This window comes from Monopterus albus, unplaced genomic scaffold (assembly GCF_001952655.1).
Source record: "Monopterus albus unplaced genomic scaffold, M_albus_1.0 scaffold76.1, whole genome shotgun sequence".
In the NCBI taxonomy this organism is placed as follows: domain Eukaryota; kingdom Metazoa; phylum Chordata; class Actinopteri; order Synbranchiformes; family Synbranchidae; genus Monopterus; species Monopterus albus.
Genome location: NW_018127956.1, coordinates 173679 through 195331, shown reverse-complemented (window position 1 = coordinate 195331; position 21653 = coordinate 173679). Strand labels below are relative to the sequence as shown.

Genomic DNA, 21653 nt, shown 5'->3' with positions numbered 1-21653 from the left:
GAAGAATAATAATAATAATAATAATAATAATAATAAAGAAATAATTGGAAAACATAGTATTAAAGTTAACAAGTTAAAACAAGTTAATTAAACTGAAGTGGCAATATGTCCGCAACTGCTTCAAACATCCCTGCTGTACATGAATTACGTTGCTATTGTTATTAACTCCGGGGCAGTCTTCCTGGTGGGTGGTAACTTCCAAACATATTAGGATGATAAAATAATTCGATCTCAACTGTACAGGTGTATGTGTTATTTAAATTTTATTCTTGGTCAGTAGGATGGGGTCAATCGGCTTTCGCTTCGCTATTGAATGTTTTTATTTCAAGCCTGACTCCGCTTACCCGGACTAGGGTCGGTGTACGCCAGTAATAGTTACAAGTATATCCTACGGATCCAGTGCATCACAGAACTTCAGTAATAGACCAATGAAAATTAAGTTGTGGCCAGGGGCAGAGCTAATTGACAGAAGAAAGAGCCAATTAAACAACGCTTCTTCTAGACGTTTAACCAATCACCAAGCATATGCCAAAAATAACACCTACTCTTGTTCAGCACCCAAAGTCGAAGGATAGCTCTGGCCTTTCAATGGAAGAAAGTGCTAGATTTGTCAGTGTTGTATAATATCACCAAATCTCAGTGTCCATATTTGTTTTGGCACGATCGGAATTGTCTTCATTTAATGTGAGAGACAGACTTGGCGTCAAACATGCGTAAAAACCAACGCGATCCAAGCAGGGAACCACCGAGAAAGGAATTATCGCCGCTCATCTGAGGCCAATTTCGGTTATTTTTGTTAAATAAGGAAACATAAAATAGTTAGCTAGCTAACGTTAGCATCGTATATAGCCAGGTCAACGACATATCTTCACACAAAAGCAGAATCCAGCAGAAAATCAAGATTGGATCGACATTCGCACAGCAGCAGGAAAACGTAAGTTGCATACTAGTATGTACGCTAACGTCATTAGCTAGAGTTTGACAACCAGAAGAATTGCGCTGGCTCCAACGACAGCTAGCTGTTAACATTAGCATGCCAGCTAATGTTAGCTCATATCACCACACTAGCAAACTAGGCCTTTCCATGAGGGACCAGTGCAAAGAGGAATGGAGTTAAAGCATGTGGTCAGTGGATTGGTATTTAAAACAGAAACGCCTTTCCTAAAACAGTCATCATTATCATCATCATCATCATCATCCTTTATTAGCAGACTCAAGGTCCATACAAAAAAGAAATAAAAGAAAAAGAAAGGATATAAAAGAAGAAAAATAAATAAATAAAAATCATAAAAGACATTTATACCAATGTTTCCACAGAGAGGATTGGTAATGTACTACACTAAAACCAGGATTAGCCAGCATCATTATAAGACTGTTCTCAGAGTTATTCACACGACAGATAAATCTGTACATCAGGTTTCTCATTAATGCCTGAAAGGTACTAACATGGACCTGTGAACACAACAGACTGGCGCTGGTGGACCTAGGCTTCTTAAGCAGAATCCTCAAGGCATCATTATAAGCAACTTTAAGTTTCTGTAAAGTAGCTACCTTATATTTACACCACAATGGGGCAGTATACAACGGTGTACAGTATGTTCTGAACAGATGAACTTTAACATTAGCAGAACACATGTGAAATTTCCTAACCAACATATTAGCTTGAGCATACAAAATGCGACACTGCCGATATATATCCTCATCATCAGAAAGCTGATCTGTAATGAAATGTCCTAAATATTTAGTTTTTCTACAGACACTCAACCTTTGTCCAGACAAACAAAAGTCTGGGAAACAAAGTTCTTTGTCCCCTTTAGTCCGACAGATCAGTACAACACTCTTTTCTGCATTATATTTCACATCATACTTCAATCCATAGTCCGAGCACACATTCAGCAGTTGCTGAAAACCAGCGCTGCTGGGCGAAAGTATGGCCAAATCATCAGCATACATAAAATGATTTACAATCATAGAAGACTATAAAAATAGGAAGGAGTAAGGTCTATGTAAACAGTGTCACTATGACACAATCTACTGCCAGGAAAAAGGAACATTCTGTGTCTGGTGAATCACAAGATTTATCATTAACTTTTACTACGTCATGGTGTCATGAGATGCTTTACCTGACTGGCAGGTGCTCCTGTATCTTGGCTATGAGTCCCATGGAGGGGTCAGAGCGAGTGTACATAGTAGCCAGGATTGCTATAACCACAAAAAGCCAGGAGGAAGGGCTGGCAGGATATACCCCAGTTATCACACTGTTCTGTTCACATGACAGAAGACAGATTGGTTTTGGGATATCAACACAGGCTAAGCATTAACAAACAAAACAGACAACCGGTGCACCGCCCAGGGTGGTGATACCTTGAGTCTGATGACACGCTTCTTCCAGGAGCGCACACCAGAGAGGTAGATTTCAGTGAGGGCCTGGTGGGATAGCTGCAGGTTAATGCCCTCCGGGGTAACCGTGAACTGGAAGGCCACAGCCTGGTGGGCTTCTGCCATGATTACTGTGCACAATGAGGGGGACAGGAGGGGATACAGAGGAAAAGAGAGGGAAATGTACATTTTTCATTAATTGACAATTAAAACAGCCAGCGAATAAGCATTAAAGAGCTCTGTGATAGACTGGCTACCTGTCCGGGGTTCTCTTGCCCAGTGTAGGCTGGGTTTTTCTCCACCCTCACCTGCAACCCTCTACAGGATAAGCAGTGGTGGAGAAACATTAAGGACAGTGTGTCAAACCTCAAATAACACAATAATATTTATGAACATGGTGAAACTACTGACTTTTGAACAAACAAAAATAAATGAAAGTGTTTGTGAGACTATAAAGAATGTTCTTGACTGTTCAACTAATCCATCACACCAGCTTGCACAGAGAGCACTCTTTCACCATTATGCTATATAGAAAGTCCTGCCTGGTTAGAAACAGTATGTCTGATGAGACCTTGGCTGTTATATTAAGGTACTGAGGAGGCAGACTGCAATGCATGCAAGCTGTTAACAAGAACAATAAACAAAAAGAGCACTATTTGGTATCCCTTATAGCTTGTGAATCGTGATCATAGTTCATACCAACTACACTCCAACAGCTAATAGGGAACTGAGGACTAAAGATGGTAGAAAGTGCTGTGAACAGACTTACAGATGACAGATGAGTCACCAAACTGAAAATGAATTGCAAAAAAGGTCTGTGCATCCCTGGCAAAACACATTCATATATACATGAGCATTTTAAAAAGAGGATCGTGAGAAACACATTACTTATGACTGATTTTCAAATGCAAAGCCGGCATGAAATTGATAGAGTCTGATGGAAAACTGCCGACTGGCTGCTGATGTGACAGGGTATTTCTGTTTAAGGCAATTACTGCTTCTCATCATAAAGAGAATTGATTTTAATCCACAAAAAGGCTATGGATAATGCCCTGAGGTCCAGTTACTCTGACACTGGACTGCACCCCTGTGGAGGCTACGTCTGCTCTTACTGTGTCTAAAAATGGCACACGTGCGCGCACACACACACACAAAATTCCCTCATCGTCCCCAACTCCCTCTGAGGTTCTGTTCTGTAAGCTGTGAATGGACTACAGTGTTTTGAAAGCTTAATCTCCACTGACGGTGTAGTTATCCTTAGCATCTCTGCAGCTTTGATAGCCAGGCCACTCAGAGCTTTGTCTTTAAAGCGGTCTTATTAAAAAAACAAAGACACCGCTTAATGTTATTTCTGATTGAGATATTTTATAATTTAACAGATATTATACTGTACATCTTTAATCATATAACATATTATTAAAACAGGGAAACAGGTTATGAATAGTAAAGTCTTTTCAAATATTATTTAGTTTGAAGAAATAAAGGTTTTCTAGGGAACTGACACAGCCCTGCATTTTTTTTACTTGTTTGATACAAGGACTAAATAACTTAGCATTTTTGATTCTTCAAAATCTGCCAGAGAAAACACCCATGTACTGGATTTCAGATGTGGCACCTAAACAAATAGACAAGAGGACACTGCTGCTCTTCTGTAACCTATAATAGATGACTTTAATTTTAATACATAACAGCAATTTTCTAAAAATATTTACTGGAAAGTAACAAACTTCACACACTGACACGAGCACCAGAGACAGTATAGAAGCAATCACATAATTTCATACAAATATTAGAAATAAAGTATTCTTAAATTCCAAGTCTCCTGTTATTTTTATGATTGAGTTCACCGAAAACACAAAACTGTCCTGCACAACTGACAACTAGTACTGTGGACATAATAAGAAGCTGATATCACTGTCAAACAAAGCTTATTTTAATGTAGAATCAGATCATGCTTACATTTTTTGTCACTTGATAATCCATCTCAGCTGAGATTTCGCAAGGTGGTCATCGTTTGGGTGTGAATTTTGGTTCTGGCCTCTCCTTCAGTAATCTTGTGACAACGGATAACTGCACAATCAGGTTTTCTCCAGTTGAAGAACTTGGCTAAAACTAGGCTACTTTTTAAATCATTTGCAGAGCTTGAAAAGAGAAGATTTTAATCTTGTTACTACAGTAAATGTCTATGCTTGGGGCTCAGCGAGCGCCCTTCCAGTAGCAATCCCCACATCCCCTTTACTATCAACCTACAGTAAGTTCAGCTTGGTGCTGCTGTCCACTGAGTCTACCTTCATAAAGTAGGTCAAACTCCATACGTTAACCAATATTTGTCATGCCATTCAGTCATGAAATGCCTCCAAAAGCTTAAAAACAAAAACACTTTCTTCCCTCAGTATTCAGTGTTAAACCTAATCCAAAATGAACTTCTCCTGCATGTTGGTTTTCATGCTGCCCAGCAACAGTGAACAGAGCTGTGTGTGTAGCTAATGAGCTTGTGCACACAGTGTTTGGCTGTTCTCTATCTTCTGTGCAGAGTTCAGAGACTTGTAGTGTGTGTTCTGGTGGTACATGGTGACCCAAAATCTTACTAAGACACTTAGTTTTTTCTTTTGTCACCCAACCATGTAGATAATTAGAATGTCCCAGTTGATCTTCAAACATGATTCATTGTCTAGGATGACCTGACCTCCACTATTCAACCCTTTGACATGGAGCTGTCTAGGTATAACCCTTAAGCAAATTCACTATTATTTTCTAAAACTGCTTTATCAAACTTTATGACACTTTAAAATCTAATGGACTTCTATTAAGATTACTAAAAACTTTTGCAATTCTGTTTACGACATTGTAGTTATAGGAGGATGTCCACCGGTTTGTCAGTAGATTTTATGCTTAGAGTATTCACAAAATATTGTGTGGATATCTCTAATGAGTGGCAGGCTACATACAAACATTTCAACTACACTGAAAGCCGGTGTTACACATTTTTGTGTTTCATGATGCAGTCCTGGGATATGATATGCATGTTTCCACTCACAGGCAGAAATCTAACGACTATAAGTAGCTAATGTGTAAACTTATGTGGAAACACTATGTGGGCTAATGTGTAAACTTATGTGGAAACACCAACAAATCCACCACTGACGTATATGCGTTTTATACAACCCATTATCATACCACAACTTCCAAACGTCAACAAAGTAGCAGTTAATGTGACTGCCCTTTTGCCAAACCATCCTAAATCTGGGGGAGAAGAAAAAGAATAAACAATTGCAGTAAAGTAGAACACCTAGAAAGTGTTCCCCCCCCCGTTCAAAACTCGGTTTCACGTGACGCTCAGTGGTTATGGTCAGGACAATGTTAGGGTTCAGGTTTGGGGAAACACATCTCGATGGGGAAACAGATTTCGACACAACACCGGAACACAAAGTAAAATTTGAGTCGCTTCAGTATTAATTATTTTTAACGCTACATATTTAGCTATCAATCTTTTATAAGTAGGCTATTGTTATATGTGAAAAGCTGCCACTAATGTTGGCTAGCAGATGTTTGAACTGCAAGCTGATGCTAGTGCTGGCTAGCCGAGCGCCCAGCCCATTTAGCTACACTCATACGGCCGCTGATAAGGCTTCCTAACGTCGGCAGAAAGATGCGACTGTTCCTTTATTCATTGCAACGCACTATAACACTGTCGGAACCCCGTTTCCATACCTGTTGTTGTTTGCAGGAGGCGAAATTTCGGAGATCGAGAGAAACAGGAACCGACTATTAACTTCTGACGTCGAGGAAGTACCCGCTGAATACAGCCGTACAACCGGCGGTCCTCTCGTCTGAATCGCTGTACAGACACTCGCCTGGATGGACATGCTGCATTCAGGGCCCGTCCGACATCTCCTGTTCTCAGAAGCGTGAGCTGTAACGTTTAAGGGCATTTCCAGTGCTGACAAAAAGCAAATTCTAACCAAAGTCCACTGACTATATTTTATGGAGAGGTTTCAGCCAGCCTTGATGGTCTTCAGCAGCGGTTACCGTGGTGAATTTACTGACATGGGTGGAGTAAGCCCATCTGCATGACTGTGATGGGGTTGAAAGCTCCTGAAAAACCCCACTCCCCGTTAGAACATTGAAACCGCCGGGAAAAGTCGACCTGACTTTTGCAGTAAAGTCACTCTGAAGAGCAATTTACATTCATATATTATTATTTCATGTTATGGCAATACAAATAGTGATTGCATCCAATTGAGTTAACCTTTTCGGCACTAGCACAACAGAAGCCGCCACCTAAATGAAGAGACACAATTTTAACCCAAAACTAAACTGACACAGACATGAATTTAGGGTTTATTATTGTAACCATAACAATAAGGTGAATCTCTCTTTATTTTGACCATCAATTCAATCATATTTGTTCTTTTTATCACAGGCAATAGTTATAATAGTGCACTTTTATATTTAAATTATGATACAGACATTTCTTTTTTTTAAACACCTTATTCTACTGACCCTTATGAATGGAGCATAGTTTACAATCTTAGCCAGAGCTGGGTCAATGAAAGTGAAGGTGATGTGGTGATGAGAAAGATCAAATAAATGATGGTGAGCAATCAAAGTGTGTACAGAAAATGAGGCAAACAACTTCGTACAGTTTTTCTTGTGATGATGGCTACACAATAGGTGAAGAGGCAGACACACAGGTCAAAGGGACAAGGTATAAAAGCAAGAGATGACTTGAATTAGCAAAGCATTCAACATGTGAAAGAAATTGTCAGTTAATTTAATATTCCTGGGTCAATCAAAAACTCTGTATATAATCAGCTCAAAATGCATCTAATGCAAAGTTTTCAGCTCACTCTCAGTCAGCCATCATCCACCCATCCCACACACACATTCCAGTTACCAGAGATTAGCATGATAAAAGAAATGTGAGATACAAACAAAGATCACAGGAAATGAGAGCAACTTCTTAGTACTGCTATCAAAGTGGACTTGTGTAGTAAAACATGTTCAAAAAATAGTGGTTAATGAGAAGTGAAACAGAACAGGGTTCTTGAATTAGCTCTTGACAGATTTTTGTTGGCATTAACAAATACATGGCACAAACAACCACGTGGCCAAATAAATAAATATATACATAAATAAATGAATAAATAAGAATAAAATTGCGTACACCTATAAAAATAAAAAATACCATTAAACTTCAAACAGAACTGAAGCACTGTGTGTCTCTGAAAACATTCTTCACTTCTGTTGCATATTATGCTGTATGGAAGACTGATGATGAACATGGACTGGTCTGACAGAGTACTACAGGTGACTGTCTGAGCTGCTACGTCTGCTTACAGGATGGTGCAACTCTCAGTGATGAGTATGGGTGCAGTGATAGACTACTTGGCTTGTTGGTGTACGCCGAAGTGAGGAGCATGGGTTAGGAGATTCTTTGCTTGCTTCCCATTCAATAAGGAACTGATACTGCAAGTCTTTTAAGTCCGGCATTATGAAAATGTCCATTAATGAATTTACTTTGGGGGGTTATTTTGTTCTGAGTCAGTACATGAATACTATGGCATTAGGAGGACAAGCTCGACGAGAAAGGTGGCTTCCACTGGCCAGGAATGCTCTTCTCATTCAGTCTGGGCACAAACAGCTATGACGAGGTTCATGGAACTATTCACGCATAGTGTTTTTTTCATATAGTAGTGTTCACATTTCTCTTCAAATCAAAAATACTTTTCTCCAGAGCAACAGGGGTCCAATGCAAAAATCCTACTTGCATTGTTTCATATTGTCGCTGAGTAAAAACAAAGGAATCAAACCATTTAAACCAATGCAAACTGGTCAGCGTCCTCCTTTCCAACACCATAGTGTTTTGTTTACTGCTAACACTGTGCTACGGACATCCTGCAAAGAAACGTAAACATAAACGAAAACTAAATAAAAAAATATTTTTTCACATTCACTTACTTAGCTTACTTGGCTTTTGTTTACCTCAGGAGAAGACACTACTGGAATTCCAAGATGTAGTTTCTCCTGAGAGCTTTTGTTCAACTCATCACTACTTGCTGAAGTGGCGACAGCAGGTTGCTGACTCTTTAGGGTTCATCTGCTGAGATGCATCTATAATTCACTGTGTACAGATTGGATAGTTGCACGTTGTTTAATAGTGACATGAGCGCACTGGTTAATTTTAAGAGTAACCTTGAGAACCATCACAAGACTATTATTTCTTTTTGGTGTCAGATATCATATTACAATGATATGGCGGACTAGCCTATCTGATCATGTCAGTATCCTTTTGCAGGCGGCTTTGCTAACTGACATGCACATTAGCACTTCAAAATTCCTAGTCTGAGCTGTGAAGCTGTATCTATGATGTATACCAAACTGCTCATTTACATATTATTTTTTTCATTAAAGGGTGGTTTCTTAACATTTCTTGCTCATTTAGGGGCAGGAATCCTGGTGATCCAAAAGACAGAGAACGCCGAGTTGGGGGAAAAAGCATGATGAGGAAAAGGTTTAATCCTTGCTATGTTCAACCACCTTCGATAACTTAAGTCAAGGAAGAACAGTAGCTCGTGGCTTGCAGGGATACTTGGAGATGAAGTTATACTGTCTTCTTCTGTAGTTCAGGCTTCCTGCTGCGTAGTGTCACGTTCTATCCTATGGCTGGGACTGGGTTCCATTGGACGACAGAAGTCTGGTTCTCTCTTTTGCTGAGCCTCTGCGCTGTAGAACGCCCCCACTCCCTCCTATGCCTCCACCATCGGCTCGGTCGCCCCACTCGCACCTGTCGCCCCCACCCTCGGAGCGCCTCGAGTTTTGACGGGTGGGGGTCCCATGGGGTCGGCCATTCTTCTCATCTGGGAAAGGATCAGTAGAGGAGGACAGGAAAGTCACTCTTAGGGTACAGTGTCTATGGGCCAGGACTGGGAATGAATGAAATGACGATGTGACCAAAATGTGGTGGGCAAGTCTAAAAATGGGTACATTTCTTTTTTTACTGTTCACTAGTCTTTGGCCTCAGACACACAGGTGATGGAAGATGATTACCTTTCAATTTATGCACGAAACACCAATTGCCTCAGCCTTCATTAAATGATATGCAGTTTAAGTTAATGCTGATTCCAAACATACCATTTCTAGAAAGAAATCAGAAACAGCTTGAGCTCAGAATTATTTATGTATATAATCAGAAAGCTCAACACCTATGGGCTTGCAGACATGTTGTATCAGACTCACATGGCTGAAAACAGCCCAGTCCTTTTCTATAAGTACTGAAAGAAAAAGAAGTTTCTAGCACAAGTGAAGAATAACCACTATAATCCAATATTATAAAATATATTTTTAAAATGGCATTCATTTGCAAATATGCAAAAGAAACACCTAACAAAATTCAAGGTCCTGAGGAGACTACCTCTGTATGTACCTAGATGAATATAGTCAAAGCTAAAAAAGTGTTAACCTCTCACTCTAGTGTGCACAAGTGTGTGTAAGCAGTCTCACCAGATAGGGCTTGCACCATGGGTTGATCATGGGAGCTGAGAAGCTGGGCTTGAATCGTTTCCACCACTCGTCTGAACCTGCGACTTGGACCTGGAGATGCACCAAGGCCAACCCATTTAAACTGGGCTAGACATCATTCCAAAAAGAACTACATTTTTTCCCCAATACAATACCTGACTTTCAGTACCAAAACCAAAGTTATACTATTTTCAGACTATATTTTGCCCCCTTTATGTATGTTTTACAATTAAAAAAAACTTTTTTTAAAAATCGGTCTCAGAGGCATCAGTGCCCAATAGATAGACACAATACAGCCGTTTATAAAAGTAACTAAATCCTGATTTAATTGAGGAAATGGCTGATTAAATAATAGGTAAAATAAGGATCTGACCAAGCATTTAATGCCAACGTTTCATAGCCGCTCAGCTTAGCCTAGCATAACATAAAGACTGGAAATAGTATCTAACAGCTAGCCTGGCTATGTCTAGCGGTAACATTATGCATATCTAAAGCTCAATAATTAACATGATGCATCTCCTTTGTTTAATTTATCCTGCTTTCCCCTGTTTCCAGACTTTGTGCTAAGCTAATCACATTCTAGCTGTAGCTTCATATTTACAGACACAGAAGTGAAATCAGTCCTCTCATTTATTTTTCCAACAGAAAGTGAATAAGAGTAATTCACAAAAAAGTGTTACCTTGTCCACTCCACTTACCTGATATGAGGGTGAATGTCACGCTGTAGATTCCTGTCTCCCTCCTGCCCTCTCTCTCGGTCCTCTCCCTGTCTCGCTCCCTCTCGCCCTCGGAGAAGGCAATGTCCACCTGGAACTTGACGGGTTTCTGGAAGACGGAGGGACCGCCAGAGGATTTGTATTCGGCCCGGAAGCTGGTCTGAGAGAGGACGCTGTGACTGAGTGACGGGATCTGTGCGGTGGGGAGACAGAGAAGAAGCAGAGAGACCGACAGACTTACGAGGTGGGAGAGGTACGGGGAGCAACGTGAGTATAGGGAGACAAAGGGTGAGGGTGAGGAAAAGAGAGAAAGAGTGAGCCACTGGTGAAAGCAAAATGATTGTTAACGTGCCCTGAGTGAGCAACACTGAAATAAAGAGAAAACTGAAACAATGAAGAAATGAAGTGTGTACAGTACGAATGTGCGTGTCAGTTCTTTAAAGCTTTGCCAGTGAGAGCCATGCTGTCTACAAACAAACTTTGATAGTGAGAGGCATGAATGGCAGACCACATCAGATACTCACAGACAGGAAGGCGTGAACAATGTCGGCTTTGACAGAACTCAGAGGCTTGTCTCTGATAACCACTGATAACCACAAAGATCTGCTCCTCTTTCTCCAAGCCAATGAAGTTCCCAAACCATGACTTCTTAGCCAGCCTGGTAGGCGGGTAAATTATACAGTAAGAGCAAATTCACAGAGCCATAGAAAATATTCAAGGCAAAACACACAGCTTCATATAAAGTAAACAAGAGTCACCTCAACAATAATTTATCTCAAGAAGTGAAACTTACTCAGGGCTGGATTCTGGTGTTAGACTGGACATGTCTTCTGATGTAGGAACTGAAAGAGACAAATTAGTAGAAATTTGCATACAATATTACATTTTTAGCAGGAAGCCAGAGGGAAACATTTATGGCTATAATCCACTGCCATTATTGAGGTCTGGAATGCTGTTTACTGAAAGAGAAAAGTGTGTTAAAATAAAATAAAAAACCTGATGTCTAGTTTTATCATACTGGTGCATGTATTGGTGCATCTGCACCAAAACACAGAAAAACTCCCACATAATATGAAGGTAAGCATACAGAACTCACCTTGCAGTTTACGGCGATGGAAACGGGGTGAGCCCAGCAGGTTGTTCTTAAAAGAATTGAGGCGAGTCCTCCAGTGCGCAGAGCTGCTGGCTGCCATGCCGCTTCCTCCTCCTGGGCTGGAGGGTGGGGTCAGTGATAGTGAGCCCACCCCTCCCCCTCCCTCCGCCCGCGAGGAAGACGAGGATGAGGAAGAGGAGGGCGGGGTGGAGGAAGGGTGGTGAGGATGGTGGACGGGGGTGCCCAAAGGTGTGGGCAACGGAGAGCCCTGGGGAGTGACCTGCGGCACAGAGTGGGCAGAGTTTGGGTAGAAGCTCTTAGTCACTGACTTTAGGACAGAGGACGAAGGGAAGAAGAAACGGGGGATGGGTGACAGGAGTGGAGAAGGGGAAGGTGAGCGGGAGGACGGGTTGTGCAGAGGCAGGGATTTGATGGGCTGCAGATGGGGTCGGTCAGCGGGTCCCTTGGTGGGCAGGGTCTGGGTCTTTGGGTTGGGGGGAGCTTTGGGCTTGTCATTAGCCAGTGCTGAGCGAGGAGTAGTGGTGTTTCCCTGTTTGGGCTCCTTTGTGAGGGGAGCAGCGATGGCAGAGGTGACATCTGATTGGCTGAAAGTGAAGACGGGGCTCTGATAGGACTGGGGAGTGGGTTTGGGGGGGAGGGAGAAATGGAAAACAAGAAAGAGAGAGGATGGAACATGGAGAAAGGATGGAAATGAATATCATGCTTCATGACAAAAGAGTGCAACTTGTGAGTAGTGAAAGAGTCAAATGTATTTCTATCAGCTTCGATTATAAAAGCTTTCATTTCAGCACTTTAGCATTTTGTAGGTGCCATTTATATCTTATGTAAGTGAGGGTTTAGTGACAGTTGTGGTTGTGATACTGTATGGTTAAGAATGCAGTGACAGAGGACAGTGACAGAGAGTGTTGGCAGTTAAGGTTTCCTGATGTTACCTTCTACAGCATGTTTGAATATTTAATTATATAACTGAATACAATAAACCAAAATAAATACTCTAATTTCAAAGTTCTATGTATATTTTCTAAATGGCTCTGCACGCTATTAGTTCACAGTCACAGAAAGACAAGAAAAAGGACATGCAAACTTCCTGTTGGGTGAGACTCTTGTTTTTAAAGCATTTTAATGCAGGCATGGGAAACAGCCGCAATATATATATATATGATATAAATAAAATAATTCAAAATAATGCAAAAAGTTACACACATATGATTGAGTGTAATGGTTTCCATGACTAAAAACAAAACAATGATTTTTAAATAATATATTTTTAAGTTTTTAGGATCTAATTCTGGGACAGATATTAGTTAAATTTAACTCATCTTCAGCCATAAGAAATGTGAACAATACTCAAGATAATAACTGATGATAGTGATTTGCATCTTCACATCAGCAACAGCTTAAAATCCCAAACCACAATTAGCTTAAACTACTGTTGTCACACAACAGTCTGCATGGTCTAAATATGAATAATACACACTCTGGCCTGCAATGGAAATGTAAACCATGTTGACTCTGCTAGAAAATATTGCATCACACAAATTGATGATTGGGGATTTAACTGTAGAACTACTAGGTTAAGGAGTTAAATAATAAAAATTAATGATTGAAACTAGTTGGAAATTACTTACCCTGGGACTGCTGAGAGGGCTGGAGGAGAGACCAGTGGAGGCTCCACTGACTGAGCGCGACCTGGCAAAGAGGCCAAAGATTAAAAGCTCATTAAAACCAGAAACTGGAATCAATGGGAAACTGTGTGAGACTGAATGCATTGTCTAGATTTTTGTGTACTCTATATGCTTATACTTTATATAGGCATAATATTTTGTACCTCTGACTGTGTGCAGCTGTGTCCAGGGCCCTGCGAGGTGGGGTCGGAGATCCCTGTTCAGTAACACTCAGCACCTCCAGGCTCTTCCTCTCTGGACGGCAGCGGCCGTGTCGCGTCAGCATAGGAGAGTCAACACGCTTTCGCGGAGGGTCTGCTGAGGAAAACCACCTTAAAGTTACTACAGGATTTACCCATTTTAGATGTGTAAATCTGAAATTTTTCCAACTTGGCATGATATTGTGTAATTGTCATAAAGAAATAAGATCACCCATAGCAGTATTAGTTTTTCTCAAAGTAAAAATCATATTTCTAATGAGCCATATTGCTTTCTCTTAGTAAGAGAAGTTGCTGCATTCCCAGCATCCTGCTCCCTCTTGTCTCTGTCACTATGCATTTATTTTCCCCTTTGCAGCTCTGAAAAGTACGATCATGTTGAAAGTGATTTTTTCCACAGGCCTTTCTCTCACTGCACCATCTGTAACTGTGATAAACTTAGCTTCATTTGCACTGGCAGAAAGGCTGCCCTCTCCTAGTTTCGTTCCATAAAGAGGCCCTGCAGATGTCCTGTGAAGTCTGGTTTTGTCAGGTCTGTTCGTTGCGCTTTCCCTCTCTCTCAGCTTTTGTCCCTCACACTCTCAACAGGTGCAGTCACCCTGGGTTACGCTCGCAGCTGGGGCTCATTCTGCAATTACCACATACCGCCCCAGAGAGGCGAACGACAGACGCCGGTTTGTTGAGAAGCTCCTTCATGCTACTCAGCTCCTAGACTTCTACAGAGAGACTACGTTTCCACTCGCTTCCTTCTTTTGACATCCAAGTAAGATCGACCTTGTTTATCTAGCCTTACCACTCCTCCTGCTGTGGCTTCTCCTCCCTTACGTGTTCATGAGTGCCGACCGGCCAGCGGCGGAGTTACTGCCGTCTCCTCAATATTCCCATCTCCATGCTATCTGCCAAAGCCCATCTCCACCCTACATCGGCTGTACCCTGACGCCTCGCCCTGTGTCCGTGAGTTGCAGATATCAGAGACCTAACCTATCATCTCCTGTCTCCCTCCTCTCAGGCTCTGATCCCCCGCCATTCTGCACTTCCTGAACTCTGCCACTCCTTTCCACCAGCTTGTCGCTGAGGCCAGGCTCGCCAGACTCTACTAGCTGCCTTCAGACTGCATGTGCTATTTGACTAGACTGTTCCTGTCATTAAAAACCTCTTGTTCTGACTATAGCCCGGGTTTTGCATCTGTGTTCCACCTTGTTTTTGGCTCTCACCTTCCTGTGGAGCGACCAACCTAACAAGTTTGAACATCATAAAAATCACTGCAAAACACTTTATACAAGGCTAAATGATTAATGTTAAATACTCAAATTCATTGGTAATGTTTTATGGCATCTCACTCACAGACTGTAGTACAATTGCGTCTCAGAAACTGAGGCTGAGAAAAGTTGCTCCCTCCCCTTGAGTGGATCCCTCCTGTCCCCTAATGACTGACCTACATCATTGCGTGGAGGCAAGTCCTCATCCTCATAGCTGGGATAGCGCTCTTTCCTGTCCAGCAGTAGGTAATATATCATCTTCTCTTGGTTTTCTCTGGCACAAAAAGAGAGAAATTAAAAATCTCCACTGATGAGCTGTTAAAATTTAGAAAGAGTAAGGAGAAAGAAGGCAGCAGCATAAAAACTCAGTAGAAGAAATGAACAGTGACACAACCATGACTCTGGTCTCTTTCTTAGGGAGATAGACATAGATGACAGAGACCAAGTATTTATGGACACAGAGAAAACAGTTCACTGTGTTTAACTAATTATATGTTTATCCACCAAACTACATATTTACTGGAGCAGACTGGGCAGAATTGTATGAATGCTCAGGGACTGGATCCTCCAAAGGCCACAGTCCCTAACTGAATACATCTTAACAAGGCAAGACAACACAGACATTTCTTTTTTAGCACAAACCAGATTATCACTTTAAGTCCTTCATATCACGTCCTCGTGATAAACCTGACTCTTTAGTCTTGGCTGACAGGAAGCACTTGTCTGCACCATTACCTTGATATTTGTGAGATCATTTTTCTTATGAGCCTTATCCTCTGGAGGATCTAGTCCCTGAATTTGGACACAGCTTTAGTCTATCCACCACTGTACATGCTTTAACCCTGTGGCTAATAAGTCATCCTGACTCATGTGGCATGACGGAGTGGAAACCATATACATTTGATGTTTTCAGACAGCACTCAGGATGATCATTCTAAATAACAGAGTTGTGTATTCACTGCATGTTCTAATGCACTGTGTTATGTTGCGCAACGGTTTCTATTTTTTAGTTATTCGGTGCTTAAAAATGCTTACTCTTCACATTGCAAGTCACGCGTGAGCTTGACTCGGTCTCGGAAGCAGCCTAGCGAGTGCATGCTGTCTAACACATCTGGGTCCAGCTCGGTCAGGGACAAGATTCGCCTCACACACACTCGCCTAGGAGGAGGCTGCTCTGGACATGGCTCGTTACGTCCACCCCTGGGAGCCACACACACACACATCAAACAGTGAAAAATACATGACAGATATTATGCATATGACTCAATTTTATGCAACGTTGCTTTAAATGAGTATTTCATTTACCAGTTAAGTGTGTAAAGTTAGATATATACTCACAGATACCAGGCATGCTTCTGGATGACCTCCAGCTGTAAGGGGTGACAGGGCAGATGGGGCAATTAGTTTCTACAGGCTGTACAGCCAGATGGCCACAGAGCTGTGCTGTGTAAACAGTTCAGATCCTTTTTTACATGCACAAAAGACATCTCATCAGTTGTACTTTAAAATCCCAATTTGCAATGTTTATTGTTTTTGAGAAAATATCAGAAAATCATACATCAGCAAGTCTGCTAGAGAAATTTTACTGAACCAGTCTTAAATTTGAAGCCAGTAGTGAACGCTGGCATTGTCCAAAATATGTAGAATAAGATCCAAAAAACAACCTTCACACCTGATATTAACATACTTCTGACTGTAGATCAATACAAGAAAAAAACATTAACTCCTGATGTGAATGAACCTAATACACGCTGATTAAGCAATCATCTGATGCACTCAATGTAAATGCAACTGTGTCTTTAAGACGTCATCTATGTTAATTAAAACGTTAGAGTACACATCCAGCTACAAAGTGCAAACACAGACAACTATGCAAATCTAAAACTGAATCAAAACTAAAAATGATTCATTTCAATGAAGCTACTCACTTCAATCATGATATATGCCAAAACTAAAAATGATTCATTTCAATGACAACAGTCCAATGAAGCTACTCCCTTCAATCATGATATATGCAAAAAAGAAGAAAGTTGTGGTAATTCCAATTCAGTGTGGACAATTTAACACAGGTGTAAATCTAACTAAACTGCCTCTGGATCCAGTCTGCATATAAGACTTGTATTATTCCAGGTGTTAGGGCCCCTTTCAAACCCACTGTGTATGAGCACAGTCTCGTACCGTGAGCCTCTTTTCAGGGTTGACCTCAATCATGCCCTTGAGCAGAGACTGACAATCTGGAGGAATGAAGTGAGGCATGTGGAAAACCCCGCTCTTCACCTTCTCAAGGAGCTGGCGTAAATTGTCATGGTCAAAAGGCAGGGCACCCTGTAAGAGAAAATAAGAAAGGGAACAACAACAAAGGAAGACAAAAGAGTTGCGATAAAATAAGCTTGACACAAAGAGAGAAATAAGCAAGAACTGCAAGCACGCACATGAAGGGGTATTTATAAAGATAAAACAGGAGTAATTCTTACCACCAGTAGAGCAAAAAGTATGACCCCACAGCTCCACACATCTGCTCTCCGCCCATCATATTTCTCCCCCTGTCAAAGTCAGATTTGGCATGAGTTGTTTCATCACAGATTATGTGAAAACACAAATGAGACACATTAATTTATAAAAATCTGAGGGATACTTTCAGCTGACTTAATCCTTATCCAAGACTATATCATTTCTTTCAAAAGAAATATGGCAAAAGAAACACTGTAATCCATTTTAAACCAGCATTTAGTCAATCTCAGTCAAAAACAGTGAAACTGTGTTTTCATTGATAAAACTAGAAAATCCACCCTCAAGAATAACTCCTACTAAACAAAAGCCTTCTTAAAAACAACACAAGAGACTAACTCTATAGTCCATTAAAACTTTTGAAATATTTGTTTATGATTTTGCCACAACTACTTATGTCTTTTTGTTAATTTTAAGTAACTTTGTATTATGTATAATCATGTATTTGTCTCTTAAATAATCATTTAATAACAGGTACCAACATTTGAGGAAGACACTGTGCAAGAGAAGGACTCTTACCCGTATCACTTCAGGGCAAGCATAATGTGGCGATCTAAAATGAAAGAGCAATGTGTTACAAGCAACAGTAATCCCATTAATAGTAAAAGAAATCCGCATATGCTGTTATGTACTCTATATACAGGCAGATCACTGTTGATGTGGTATCAGTTTTGTTTTATGCTGAAGACTATATAATGCAAGATGCATAAACTTACATAGCAAGTTCCTGAAATACAAAATATGACCCTTTTTTAAGTGTGCACACAATATTTATGAACACACATACTAAGCTGATCCTCACCCGCAACTGGTCTCTAACAGACTGTCTCCCACCTGTAGGGAGGCCATGCCAAAGTCAGCGATACGGATGTTGTTCTTTTCATCCAGGAGCAAGTTCTCAGGCTTCAGGTCTCTGTGACTGCACAAACACAACAGAAAATATTGGTCTCAGCTTAACTATGACTGCATGGGTTTGAAAAAGTGGCTTTAATGGGATAAAATCACAAGTGTTTATGTTTATTTATTACATGACACACTGTCAGAGTCCACTGATTTAAGAGGCCTTCTTATAGGTATATATATATTCTTATAGGCATTCTTAATTGTTAAAACAGAGGGCTATGATGTAACAACAGTGGAGCCAAACAGTTTAATACATAAGCAGAGGAACCAAAACCATCACCCTAAACATGACCCAGACCCTAATTTAAAAAGCACTGCTCTTTAGAAACACCAACCAGATGGAATGACTGTGGCAGAAATCCAAAGCAGAGATGATCTGCCTGAAGAACTTCCTGGCCTCTTTTGGGGTCAGCCGGCCCTTCTTCACCAGGTAGTCAAAGAGCTCTCCTCCTGACACATGCTCCAACACCAGATATCTGTCAACATACAGGGAAAAGAATGTGATTTCAACAAACGGGATAAACTAAGAAAAACAATAACTCTAACCTCAGATGCTCTTAAACTGTTAGATGCCATCAGTTTATGATGTTGGATTGTGTTCCACAATATTGAGATTCTAACTCCTCTTTTTTATATGCTCAGTTGCAGTCAATCTGCCTGTCTATTACAAACTTTTGGCAGTATTTATTTCTCAAGATCAGTCAAAACATTCTGATAATAACTGCAGAGCATCAAGGAAAACTGAGAATTAGAGTAATGAGAGCAGCTTAACTTAGTTCTCAGAGTAATATTTATACCCATCCCACTCCAAAATTCAATTCAGTATTCAGCAAGAAAACAAAGCATGCAGGCTCCACTGATCCCAACTGTGAGGCTCTTCTGAATGCAAAGGGAACTCACAGATATTTGTTATTCTCGTAAACATCATGCAACTTCAACACATGCGGATGCTCAATCAGTTTTAGAATGGCGATCTCCCTCTCAACCTAGTGCAAGAGAAGTGACAAATATAAAGACAAAGAGACAGAAAGAGATGAAGATACTGCAGCAGAGTACACAAGTGGTCAGTGTCATTTTAGAAGCAACAGATCTGTGGTTAATTATTAAATTAATACAGAAATTAAATATAGAGAATATGGAGCATTATGCATACATCATATCACACCTTATTTTATACTAAATTAGTTATTATCGTCACTGTGAGCAACAGCCTCAACCGTGTCACACGCTACCTTCATCAGGACTGACTCAGACAGCTTCTCTCTGTTGACTATTTTGATGGCTACCTTCTGACCCGTAATGCAGTGGATCCCCAGCTTGACCAGTCCTGACAGACAGACAGGTGAGAGGCCATAGTAAGAGACAGATAAGCATGAAAGATAGAAAAGGAATTGCCTACTGTATTTAGTTTGAGTAATTTTAAATCCATTCTTGCATTTCAAAAAAGTTTTATCATTTCAGTTTGTACTCACCGGTCTGTCCTTTCCCCAGTGTTTTTTCCAGTCGATAGGGCCCAACATATTGAGCTGACTGACTCAGAGACAGTTCCTTACTCATACTGCTCTCACTGGAGTCTAATACACTACTACCACTACTATCTACTACTACTATACTATGGTTATTGCAGTTACTGATATAATACAGCGTATGCGGATGTTATTGTGGATACAAGATGGTGCTCAGCTTAGGACTTCTTATTCCAGTGGTAACACTGCTACTGAAGTTATCTGGGTGAACGTGTAAAAATGCAAATGACGCTGATTTACAACATGTAGATGATAAATTAACATTCTTCATCTACATCTGTTTAATAAACATAGCTAAATATTTTTGCCTTTTTGTTCTGAAGCACGGTAAACATGTATAACATCGGTACTGACCAATACAGCTTGCTAGTGGTAGCTTGTAGCAGAAACTGAGATCACACTAAGTTACTAGTATGTTTTATGCGTTAAATACCCCCGGTTATCCTAAAGATAAGCATGAAAAAATATGTTAGGCAAAAATGAATTTTACCCCAGTACATTAGTGTATTTGTATGAGTTGCCACTTGTTAGTTATATGTATGACGTTAATTATATATGACGGTTAATAAGAAAACTAACGCTGAGTAACGTTAACGTTATAGCCTTAATCCGTTTTTGCATCTACTGCAAACATTTATGTCCTTTGACGTTTATGTCTACGAACAAAATGTCAAACACGTCAAGTGCATGTCAGCAGTGAAAATTAAATCTGTTTTATTCTCAGTGGCAGGCCTATTTTACAGATGCAACAACATGCTATTTATCCTCGCCGCCACTCTCCCACACAGCAGCGAGGCTAGCTTTAGCTTCAATGCCTAGACCAACGGCCGTGTCGCTCGCGCCGCCTGTCAAAAAAACCAACACCTCCGGAAGTTTCTTGGCATCGCCAAACGGTAAAATTCATAAGACAGTCGCCACATTCTCACAATATTCCGAGATAAAACGCGTTTTCCTCGCAAAGAAACCATCTTTAGCGCAGCGTAGTCCTCCCCCTCCCTGTCTCTCTGCCCGTCTCTCCCTCTCTACATCACTGCAAGTAGCGGATCACAGCATCTTCTCCTCTCTCCTTTGGCGTGTCCTCCTCCCTCACCGGCGGATACACAGGTGGAAAAACACAGATATCCGCAGATCGACTCGCACAAATATCGACCGCGTTATTCCCCTCCTCACTTCTGATTATAGTTCACGCAGGGTAAAGGCCCCTTGTATTATGCTCCCTTCGGTTTTCTTGCCGTAAATCGATATCTTCTCTCTCTTCTTCCTTCCTTCGCCTCACTCGCATCAGCATCCGGGTCCCACTCCCTCTCCATCCTCTCTCCTCCCCCGCCCTCCTCCTCCTCTTGACCATCTTTCTCAAAACGCGCTTCATCCACCTCATCACCGATCAAATCGTGGGACCCCTGAACTGTTGCAGACGTCAGGGGAGGCCGGAGTAATATGGCTCGGCTCTGACCAGTCAGTGTCCCATAGGTGGTATTTCAGTTTGATTTAAGGTATAAAATTTGAGGTGTAGCATAACTTTGTCATGTAAGGGCAAAATAGCAATGTTTTAATGTATAAATACGAGAGTAAATACCACAGTCACTCACATATTTATATGTATTTCTATTTTATATGTCTATACTACATTTTAGAGGGAGATGTTTAAGTCATTTTTCCACCACAAGCATTTGCTGACTCATTCCGTTTCAGATGAAGATCATCTTCTTTACCCAGAACACTTTTCAGGGTTGAACTTAGAGAAAAGGTCTATGATGCACCATTAAGCCATAAGACATATTGTAATGAGAGAAAAATTAAGTTCAGGTGTGACATTAAAACATTGCTTAATGTATATATTTTGCA

The 21653-nt window shown here is 40.8% G+C and overlaps 2 protein-coding genes across 4 annotated transcripts in view; both read right to left on the bottom strand.

The window, feature by feature from the left end:
• The window catches only part of LOC109963630 (carnitine O-palmitoyltransferase 1, liver isoform), a 23499-nt gene extending 17207 nt beyond the window's left edge, over nucleotides 1–6292 (bottom strand). Inside the window, exons 1-4 of one of the 3 annotated variants that reach the window (XM_020606314.1) lie at nucleotides 6091–6287; nucleotides 2637–2697; nucleotides 2365–2510; nucleotides 2124–2263 (exon numbers count right to left, since the gene is read on the bottom strand). In XM_020606314.1, the coding sequence (XP_020461970.1) occupies nucleotides 2124–2263; nucleotides 2365–2505 (281 nt within the window). In that variant the 5' untranslated portion in view covers nucleotides 2506–2510; nucleotides 2637–2697; nucleotides 6091–6287. Of the gene's footprint in view, nucleotides 1–2123; nucleotides 2264–2364; nucleotides 2511–2636; nucleotides 2698–6090 lie in introns of all 3 variants that reach the window. The other 2 variants (XM_020606315.1, XM_020606313.1) reach the window with 2 other exon arrangements.
• A 416-nt stretch (nucleotides 6293–6708) lies between these two features.
• brsk1a (BR serine/threonine kinase 1a) lies at nucleotides 6709–21236 on the bottom strand. The gene is given in 20 exon segments (XM_020606316.1): nucleotides 6709–9251; nucleotides 9883–9972; nucleotides 10599–10809; nucleotides 11141–11212; nucleotides 11214–11274; nucleotides 11410–11458; nucleotides 11713–11989; nucleotides 13359–13419; nucleotides 13559–13709; nucleotides 15048–15145; nucleotides 15907–16071; nucleotides 16210–16241; nucleotides 17050–17196; nucleotides 17346–17414; nucleotides 17899–17932; nucleotides 18182–18298; nucleotides 18618–18758; nucleotides 19183–19268; nucleotides 19515–19609; nucleotides 19755–21236. Coding segments are annotated over 20 exon segments (2253 nt in total). The 5' UTR covers nucleotides 19840–21236; the 3' UTR covers nucleotides 6709–9039.
• Between the last annotated feature and the right edge of the window lie 417 nt (nucleotides 21237–21653).